The 10,309-nt window shown below is 43.1% G+C and overlaps 1 protein-coding gene and 1 long non-coding RNA gene across 2 annotated transcripts; one reads left to right on the forward strand and one right to left on the reverse strand.

The window, feature by feature from the left end:
* Positions 1–437: 437 nt before the first annotated feature.
* LOC135336868 (uncharacterized) lies at positions 438–3,602 on the reverse strand. The gene is made up of 7 exons (XM_064532740.1): positions 2,810–3,602; positions 1,945–2,590; positions 1,810–1,890; positions 1,718–1,765; positions 944–1,536; positions 644–887; positions 438–573 (listed from the first exon to the last, which is right to left on the reverse strand). The coding sequence occupies exons 2-5, from the start codon at positions 2,111–2,113 to the stop codon at positions 1,301–1,303; spliced, it is 534 nt and encodes a 177-aa protein (XP_064388810.1). The 5' UTR covers positions 2,114–2,590; positions 2,810–3,602; the 3' UTR covers positions 438–573; positions 644–887; positions 944–1,300.
* Positions 3,578–9,410, forward strand: LOC135336869 (uncharacterized). The gene is made up of 9 exons (XR_010394965.1): positions 3,578–4,076; positions 4,148–4,296; positions 4,567–5,967; positions 6,016–6,775; positions 6,841–6,965; positions 7,220–7,387; positions 7,442–7,624; positions 7,867–8,316; positions 8,459–9,410. It is a non-coding gene; the product is annotated as an uncharacterized LOC135336869 (long non-coding RNA).
* Positions 9,411–10,309: the final 899 nt, after the last annotated feature.

The raw sequence follows: 10,309 nt of genomic DNA on the forward strand, positions 1-10,309 counted from the left end.
TTCGCAAAATCCGATAAATCCATAGTACACAAGTAAGTCTCAATAAGTCCCATGCTTGCCATGAATGAAACATGCGACCAGACGTCTCAGAGAATGTGAAGTCTGTATGAATGAAACATGCGACCAGACGTCTCAGAGAATGTAAAGTCTGTATGTGAAGTCTGTATGTGTACATAATTTTTTATGACAAAGGTACGGTATAATTATTTTACACGTACATCATAAATGTAATGAGATGCTATAATAAAGATGCTATAATAAAAATCATGTTCATAATCAATCGAATGCTGGCAGCAGTTTAGCTATAGGCCCTGCATGAGCAGTAATTGTATGGGGAAATAACAAACTCTTACCTTCAGCTCTTACCGTCAGATACGAGTTTATTCGCCCATTCCGAGAAATACTGATAACTTCTCTTCATTGAGCAAATGAGAGGACTATCCATAGATTTGATGTAACCCAGAATGCCTCTTTCAAACATCTGCTGGCATGCTTTTAAGTACAAAACCACTTCTTGGACACTGACAGCATTGGAATGGATTTGGGATTGTAAAACAAATTCTTCTAGTTCAGCTGCGTGTGTGTGTGTGTATACTAAATTAATGCACGCCTTGATGCAATACACAGACTGCTTACAACAAACCTGCATAATCTTTGCTGGTTTGACGTTAAGTCTAGTCCAGGAATAAGTCTAGTCCAGGAATCTCGATACACAAAGTTTTCTTTCAAGCCAGGCACTCGACACATCTGACCCCTTTTCAGCTCCTGTCCAATAGTCCTTCGATCACTTCCCAACTAAAGGGATGAGCGTCCTTGCCTTGAGAGAACATGCTCGGTTGCGTTCCATCTAATCGTGACTTGTACAGTGCAGCAATCATTGTTTTGAGCTGAATTCGGTGTGAATATTATGTAAGTAAACACAATGGGTGTGGGTGGGTATTACCTGGGTTGTAGGGCAGACAATAAGGAAAACATTATCTCCTGAGAAAGGATTCTTAAAGTGTGCTTGAACAGCATGAATATCTTCCTTTGATTCCTTGTTGTATCTGAAAGCACCGTCATAAGATTGGATGATGCACCATCGCAAATTAAGGCAGTAACCTGTGAACAGTGGTTATACATAATTAAGACACCATACGCATGGAATTTTCTTGTTGCATCCATAACACAGCAGTAGGTGAACTCCGAGGTTATTGTACCAGCACTGGTGTAATGGGGGCCAAGTATATCGCAGTTAGTACTATGATCCTTCCACATTGTTTGCATTATGTAGTGGGTTTTCTGAGCAGAGACATCGTCATCAAGCCAATGGAATATATCGGACATTGAAGCCATAGCCGACTAATGAGTTATCACTGCTATTCCACTGGAGCTTCGCTCTGACTTTCACTTCATCGAATATTAAAGCTCCTTCACCAAGTGGTGCTTTCTTTCCCTGTGCCTTGGCCTCCTTTTTTCTCAATTGATACATGTCATATTCTTCTTTTAACCTTGATACAATTTCACCTGGTCTCTCTGAGTATTCAGACTTCAATCCTTTTAATACAGAAACACAGGGTAACTGCATGAGACGAAAACTACGAAGACTCTGGTAGGCTTCGGGCACACGGCCAATGCTATAAAATCACAAGTTGGTTAATATTATTATCAAGACTGTTAGCTGAACAGTAATGTTAACAACGTTACCAAAGGCGTATGGCATTACTGATAAACTAACCCATTCTAATAGTGATAGTGCTCCATCTATTCCCCCGTGCTCCAGTATCTGCATGAGCGTAAGAAATTATTACACACTAGTGAAATACTCACAGTTTTTCTTCTGATCTTTAATGAAATCAAGTCTGTCCGTGACATCCTGTTTCCACTTTTCACGCAAAATGTCCCCTTTGCCTACAAAGGAAAAATATTAATCCTGCATGCTGAATGAGCACAGATAGTTGTTACCTGTTACATCTGCTTCCTTCAGTAACTCCTCAAGTTTAACCTTTGATGTTTTTTCAATTTCTGCGACAATAGCAAGGATATCATCACTAGACATTTCTTCTACCTCTACATCTAACTTCTCAAGTTTCTTTAGCTTTTTCTTGTTCTTCTTAGTGTCTAAGTTTTTCATTTCGAAGTCGTTTTCCCAGCGATTTGGGTGTCAAATACTTCTTTGGATACTTACTACCAGCCTTCAATCAACTCTCTATTGTTTTAGGAGATACTGCATTATTTCTCTTTGCCATGTCTTGAATATGATACATAAGGCGGGAACACTTCGGACACCTCAGAGGATGAACATTACCACCAGCACATCAAGCAATCGATGTGGTCACAACGATTAAACATTGGAGTCCAATTGCGTAAACTTTTACTCGCAAACGTTGAGATTGGAAAGCCTCCACACTTGGAAAGCCTCCACACAAAACATATCCGATGTTTTTCTGAAGAGAAGACAGCAGAGTGAAAAACTCAACTTCATTACTCTCAATGCTGAAACTCTTCACCCGTTTGAAATGTACTTCCAGATGACCATCTTTTGTGCATTCAACAATAACTCTTGGGTTGGCAACAGGTGTGAGAAGAGGACTTTCAGTAGTGACAGGACCTGTGAAGACAAGCCATGTTGTTGCTCCGTTACAATAATTATGAGAAACTAGGCACATCAGGAAACTGTTGCTGGCTGGCAGGCTCTAGGAAGGTTTACTTTTACTACAGACATTAGTGACATCTTTAACTTAGCTAGTTCTCGACACTAGTCTACCAGTATGAATTTATTGATGCTAGTCATGCAAGCTATTCATACAGTACATACATACAACCTTACCTGTCCCTCTGACCTCAGGTATAACAAGACTTGGGACATTTATAGGTGCCATGGCTCGAAACATTTACGTTTTGGGCTCCCAATCAAACGGAAAGTCGTCATCTGGGCAACCATCACTTGTGGAACATTAGCGGTACAGATGACAAGCATAATTTCTTTCTCTTCGGAGTTCGTAAGTAATTGGCACGTGACCGTTGCGTTTGCGTGTGGTTTCACAACCACAATTTTTCGCTATCCGTATATGGAAATGCGGTCATAGCCACTTACGTAGTCAGCCGCTCCTTTTCTTTATGGGCTCCTGATGTTACTTATACAGTATTTTGATTATTCATAGTTTTCGATTTGTGGTAAAAATGGCTGTACAATTGCCAGTTTCCAGCTTGTTAATCCCCTTGTTTACTAGCATTAACAAGTACCAGGGAATAGCCAAGTCAACATTCACAAAGTTGGTAATGCCAATGGAATATTTACCAGAGAAGGTAATTTAATCCCTTGTAAACTATCACAAACTTGGTAATGCCTTGTTAATTAATTAACTATACCTCTTATAATTAATAATTAGCAAGCATTAATTAGCAAGCATGACGTACGTCGCACAAAAGATCAACATGAGAATAAATAAGTGAAATGTTCTAAAGTTCGATTCAGAATCAGGTTGACCTAAAGAAAAGAAAAGCATAATCATAATAATGCAATGGGTATATAATGGGTATATAATTATGCTAGCACCGGGGGGGGGGGGGGTGCTGATGCCTCGATGTAGGCTTGTGTAGGCGCCTCGAATCCACGCCGATTAAAATACGGCCTGGTGTTCATTGCATGGCACATGCGCTGAACAATTACCCAGAATCTGGGTAATTGTGCACGCCAGTAAAACTTTTAGTAAATTAATGTTACCGTAAACTAGCTTGTAATACTTGGAATTTTGGAATTTGTTCCGTGTTACTGTTATTGTTTGAATAACAATGGCATTGATGCGTTTTGTGAAGCTGTGGCTTATGCTCTTCGTTGCGTTGGTCTGGAGGATCTCACACTGAAGCCAAAGCAAAAGGAGGCTCTCATCCACGGTCATGATGTCTTTGCTTGGTTCCCCACGGGCTATGGCAAGTCTTTGTGCTTCCAACTGTTGCCCTTCATGTTTGACTTCAAAACAAGCTCGAGCTCTGAGAGAAGTGTTGTGCTGGTGCTGTCACCACTACTGTGATAGACCAGGTCTCAGGCCTCCGGAAGAGGGGTGTCTCTGCTGCTATATTGTCTGGCAACAAAGGTAAATAAAGATGTAGATACAGTACCTATAATTATAGAATCTATAAAGTTATTAATGCCTTCATTTCATAGATGTCGAGAAGGACCTCCTTGCTAGTGTGAGTGAGGGTCGGTTCTCCCTCCTCTATAGTGCACTCGTGGAAGCAGCTCCTGGTCCAACGTCCCCTCTGTGACTCTGTAGTGGCAGTCGCTATTGATGAAGCACACTGTGTGTATAAGTGGTAAGTTTATTCGATTTGAGGCAACATTTTAGAACTGGCTACATCGACGCGACATATAAAACAACACAGCTTGAGCAAGTTCTACTTTGGATATTGTCCTAAGATGTAGTGTGTTACATATAATTATATATGGAGGGTCTCTTTAAAAAAGCAGGTCTCCTTAAAATATGTACACATGTATTTATACACGACGATTGTACGTTAAAACATAGTGCCGTGCTCTACTGTCTACGCAATTTTGTATAATGATTTTACAATGTACATGTACAGGAGTAAAGACTTTCAACCTGCACCAAGAGGATGAGGGACTATGTTGTTCAGAACCTTGGCATGGCAGGCTACTATATGGTGTCTGAGTCTCCCAACAAGTCTGTTATGAGGCGGTCAGTCAGAAAGACAACAATTGAGGAAGACTTTACATTCGTTGTGGCAGACTTGTTGGACAACACTGTCAAGGCTCGACGTATAGTTGTCTACTGCCAGTCACTGAACATGTGCGCGAGTTTGTATGAGCACTTCAAGTACACTCTGAAGGATGCTGGCTACTACCCTCCAGGAGCTGAACAGATCAGTGACAACACAATGTTCGGAATGTTTCACTCCTGTACTGACGAACACAACAAGGCAGTTATAATGGAGAGTCTTGGGAAGCCTGACGATGTTGTCAGGATTGTGTTTGCGACGATGTATAGGGGTGGACTTCAAGAACTTAGACTCCACTATGGTGCCCCTAGGTCACTGGAAGACTACTTTCAAGAGAGCGGTTGAGCTATAATCAGCAGTTGTTGGCTAGAGTGTACTGGAGGCCAGTCGCTTAGCTGTCCCAGGGGAGGCTTTCTATCGATACGCCATAATGAGATTTGTGATATGACTGCAACCGTAATGAGCGAAGTCTGCCACAACGTGAAAATAGAACCTGGATTACAACCTGTAACTGGGGAGCAATTCGATCAATTGGACATTGTCGCACAAAGACAGAGTGCATTCTTTGATGTTAGGGTTTTTAACCCATACGCACCTTGCTACCGCAACTCCACCCAGAATGAGTTAGAGAAGAAGAGATGTTATGAAGAGCGCATTAGAGAGATAGAACACGGCTCGTTCACCCCACTGGTTCTGTCTGCTGCTGGAGGAATTGGCCCAGCGGCAACCATCGTATACAAGAGGTTGGCATCACTAATTTCAGAGAAACAAGGAAGTTCTACCCCCCCATTGGGTGAGATGCAGATTAAACTAAACTTCTCTCTACTAAGATCGGCTGTAATGTGCATCCGTGGCTCCCGATCTACCTTCGCTTCTGAAGTCAATACAGATTTTATCGACCTGGCCGTCCACGAAGGCCAGGTGCAATCTTTTTAACTAACCTTTTTTTAACTCAACCATATAAGAATAATTAGATCTAAACATATATATAACCTAAACATATATATAACTTTCCTTTCCTGTATTGTCACACGTACACATGATTATTTGAAAAAAAAAAAAAAAAAAAGTTGAAGCTCCTGTACGGGCTGACCCAAGGAACTTGGAATTGCAGGGACTATCTTGAGAACACTGAGCTGTGCAGGAGATTCATGCTGTTGAAGTACTTCGATCCCGTTGTTGCCAGGGACATGAAGTCTCGGGACAAGATGTTCTGCTGCGACAACTGTCGATCCATTGCTAAGTGAGGTAAGTATTGCAGTTTACTGATTAGTAGTCAATCTCATTATAAATCAGGTGACTCGATCTCATTATAATGAAAAATCTCTGTGTCTGGTATATTGTCAAGTCCATACGAGGCACTGTACACGTCTGCATCCTCAGTGTCGGAGTCAGTTCTCATAGCAGTTTTGCTCATTGTGTACTCTCTAGCTTTCCTCTTTTGTCTGTTTAATTTATTCAGGGGGTCTGGGGAGAACTTGAGGAACATCCTATGACATCTGTTCACAGTCACCTTGAGGATATCAGCCACAGAGGGTGGATGCCGGTCTGGTTATCAAAACTGACGGAGAGTGCTCTTGCTGCCCAGGTACTGGCTGCTTTCGAAAAGTTCGCACCCATGTTCGAGATTATATCTTTGAACAGCTTGTTGATGTGCTCGTTATGGAGATCACATGGGACCGTGAGTATTGACGAAGCGGCCCCAGGTCAGCTGATGAGAGAGCAACTTGAAACTGCAGCCTCAGTGCCTCAAGTGCGTACTTTGTCTTCCTTTCAGAATGGAAGTGGAGCATCATGATCTTCCACAGTCGAAGTACACGCTCACCGTCTCCTTCCTTCCAGGCGTCCACAAACAGCAGTACCAAGGAGGCGAAATGATACAACACTCGAGCATACCCGTACACATGATCTCCATTGTCTACCACAGGTTCTCCAAGCAGCGCCTCAGGGATCACTGTGAACTCCTTGACCACTTTCTCTCTTCAACAGATCCTGGTTGACCTCCTTGTCCTTAATCTCACTATCAGGACCTAGTGTGCATAATGTTCTCAGTCAGGTATGTTGTGTACTCTTCCATAGTATTCTTCCATAGTATTACCTTCAACGTCCATCTCCTTGCAGCCCGCTGTCCCTTTGAACACAATGAGCAGAGATTCATCCTTCGGCTTCTTAGCTTTCGAGCGTCCAATACGTGCGAAGATACTATTGAGACGTCTTCTTGACTGGCCTTGTACAAGATGACAAATGTAATCACATGTACATACGTGGGTGTATTTAGATAGTATGTGGACGTGTACATATGTACATAATGATGCATTTAGGTATGTGTATACATACATGTACATGTAAGTACAGTTGCTGTACGTATTACTATTATTAGTGATATCCTCAATGACACGTGTGTGTAGAACAAAATTTTTTGTTAGTGGTAGGCGGGCACTTATAGGAATACTCATATGTACAGTACTCTAAACTTACAATCATAAAGTTCATCACACAGTGCCAGTCCTCAATACACGGCTCGAGATTATCAATGCGACCTCCTGGACTATTTGAGCACTGCACATATTTGAGCACTGCACATGACGTTTAGCACACTGCTCTCGCTCACATGTCATGTGAGGTGATCACCCCCAGTCAGTGCTGTGTGCTTGTAGTCGGACCCCAGGTATGACGCCATTGCTCTCATGATCTCACTGCTCACAATTTCGTTGTTGTGCAGCTCCGACTTTGCTGCCATCTCTTCATTGTAGGTGTGGTGACCAGCCCCTTGATATAATCACACAGGATTCTACTCACTAACACCTCAAGGTCTCCCTGGATGACAGTGATATCTTCCTTGGTTGGTAGGAAGCTGTGTCTGTGCAGAGCGTAGGACGGGAGAAGTCAGAGACAGGAAAAGGAGGTACCTTGACAGCGAATATGCTGAACATGTGCATGCATGGTGGTCACTCCTTATGTCCCGCACACTGACCTGCTTGTCCACTTTGTCACCGACAAACTTTACAAATGCCAACCACTTGTCGGTATGGACACGCTTCAGTATCGCTTCGTAGCTGAGGGTCACATTGATGTTGGCCCAAGCTTAATAATACCTGATCAATGCTCTATTTTATACACTGTACATGCGCACACAAACACGCACAGACCTTCTTCTGGATGTGGGTAGAAAAGAGGGCACACGAGAGATAGGATTGAATCCCACACACACACATCACCCTGTTACGCTCTGATGGCCACTGCTGTAAACAGTCCTGGGAACTGCCGATCTCCTTCTTGTTCCTCTTGGACGAGTTGGTGACAAGCACAACGTAGAATCTCCTAGAGAGTAGGAGCCTTGGTCTCAAGCTCGGAGATTGCTTGTGTCCACGCGAACCTCTCAGCCTGCTCAAGGGTCATGGACCGAAACAGTGACACTGGCTGGGTGCACAACACACTAACACTCATCATTTATGATCCTTGATACCCGAGCCACAATATCATTACTGAGACAAGGAGTAGAGACCTGCAAATGGATTGAAGATTTCCCCCAGCAAGTGCCTTTGCGATCTTTTCCAGGTCAGGACTCAGGACTAACGACTACTGTACACTTACTTGGTGAGCACACTGAGATCTGTAAGTGTGCGTTTGACTCATGATTATTACCGTACACCTTGTTTGTCAGTAGCAGTGCTGGCACTCGTAGTCTGTAGTGTGCACTCAATTCCAGCTATAATTATAGGATAATTATACTCTGCAGGTATAGAGCAGTCTCAATAGAAGTTGCTTGAGTAACGTTGCTCCGATCCCTCAGCGGCACATCTCGTTTGCAGACTAACATATTACAGTAATTTTAGAAACTCGTAATTTTTATCTTACTCTTGTCCTAGACGGGGAAACAGAGTCGCCTTCCAGCGGATCCAGCGGATCCAACGGGCTGATGGTCTTGCTACGTGTGTGTGTGGAGACCCCACTAGTGTCTTTGAACTTGTTGGGCTGCCAGTGACAGGCCTGGGTAGAAGTGCCCTTCTCTTCTCATAGCTAGCCTTGGCTAGAACTCTAAATGACTCTGCTGACAGAAACTTTCTGTTGCAAGGCCTGCAAATATGGTGGGAGAGACGGAGTTATTGGAACCTCTGTGATTTTGCTGAGCCTCTCTGCAAGATCTGAGGAAGGGCATCCTTTGGGGAACACTGCAATGTAATGAGAGAAACTGCAGCAAGTCCTGCAGGATAAGCCTAAGGATTCTACGGTAGCCATCTCTCAGTTGTTTAACCACTGTATTTTTCCTACGAACCATGCGGTATAACAACACAGTGGCGGATCCAGAGGAGGGTCCCCCCTTTTGAAGTTAACTTTAGAAGACACCAGCTAGCTATTTATCAGTTTTTGTAGCTATTGTAATTTGATTCAATGATTGTACCTGTTGTTTTGATGCATCAACTGCTGCCAAAGGAGTGTTCAGGTTAGCTAGCCTAGGCTAGCTACAGTGGTTTGCAGAACAGCAGTAGGCGGTGGCTCTTAAGTGTTTTGTGGTTTTGTGGTTGTAAGCATACAGTAGTATTCACTATTACAGTCATGCCCATCAATTCAGGCCGCTTTTTCACTAAATTCAAAATAGTGGGAAATTTGAAATTGAGCTACTCTTCAGTGCTGCTTATAAGGAAGATGCCTTTGGCGAGGCCTAGCTGCATCTGAGGACTTTCTTGGCCAAATTGCACTTGCTGTGTACGTGTAAGAACAGTGTTAGAAGGGTACACATCTGAACGTTGCCAAAAAATTAATGTTGTAGTTGAAATTAGCCATTGTTAGTGATGATAGTTGAACTTTAAGATAGCCACTTGACTACTGTGTGACTCTCTCTCAGTCTGTGCAGTCTAGCTAGCTAGAGCATGTATTAAACAGTGCACGAGCTACATGTGCTTGCTCAAATGGGCCAGAAGCCCATGCCAGCCTGCTAGTAATCTCAGACCACAAAACCACAAAACACTTAAGAGCCACCGCCTATGCTCTATGAGTATGACAACTGTTCTGCAGTAGTTGACTCTATGCAAGTCTATTATGGGACTTCCCCTGGCTGAGTATGGGATTTTCGCGCACAGCGCGAGCTGGTTAGTTTGGAACCCCCCCCTTTCACTTTTCCTGGATCCGCCACTGCAACAATAAATTTCGCGCATGTGCACTAACACCCCTGCAATGAACACCAGGCCGTATTTTAATCGGCGTGGATTCGAGGTTAGTGCCAAAGTTTTCCAGCAGGATTATTAAGAGTTACATGCAGGGCCAACCCATGTAAGTTGAGATTGCGTGTATTAACTGTGTCCCTATAGATACAAGTCACGTCATCCAGCTATACATCTCAATTCTTCAATTCTATCGACCATGATTGTTGCTAAATTGATTAATGGCGGCAAGCTAACGAAACGTTACAGTGTGCAAGTGTGCAATTAATTTACTGCGTATGCGCAACCGAGGCGTGATTCTCGTTACAGTTAACTCTACTATTGACAAACACATGAACAGATTGCCTGCCATAAACGCATCGCCAAGCTTTCTTGACTTTTTAGCCATTACTGCACCACCATCTTTTTTAATCTTTGTTTCATAACGG

This window comes from Halichondria panicea, chromosome 6 (assembly GCF_963675165.1).
Source record: "Halichondria panicea chromosome 6, odHalPani1.1, whole genome shotgun sequence".
Classification (NCBI taxonomy): Eukaryota; Metazoa; Porifera; class Demospongiae; order Suberitida; family Halichondriidae; genus Halichondria; species Halichondria panicea.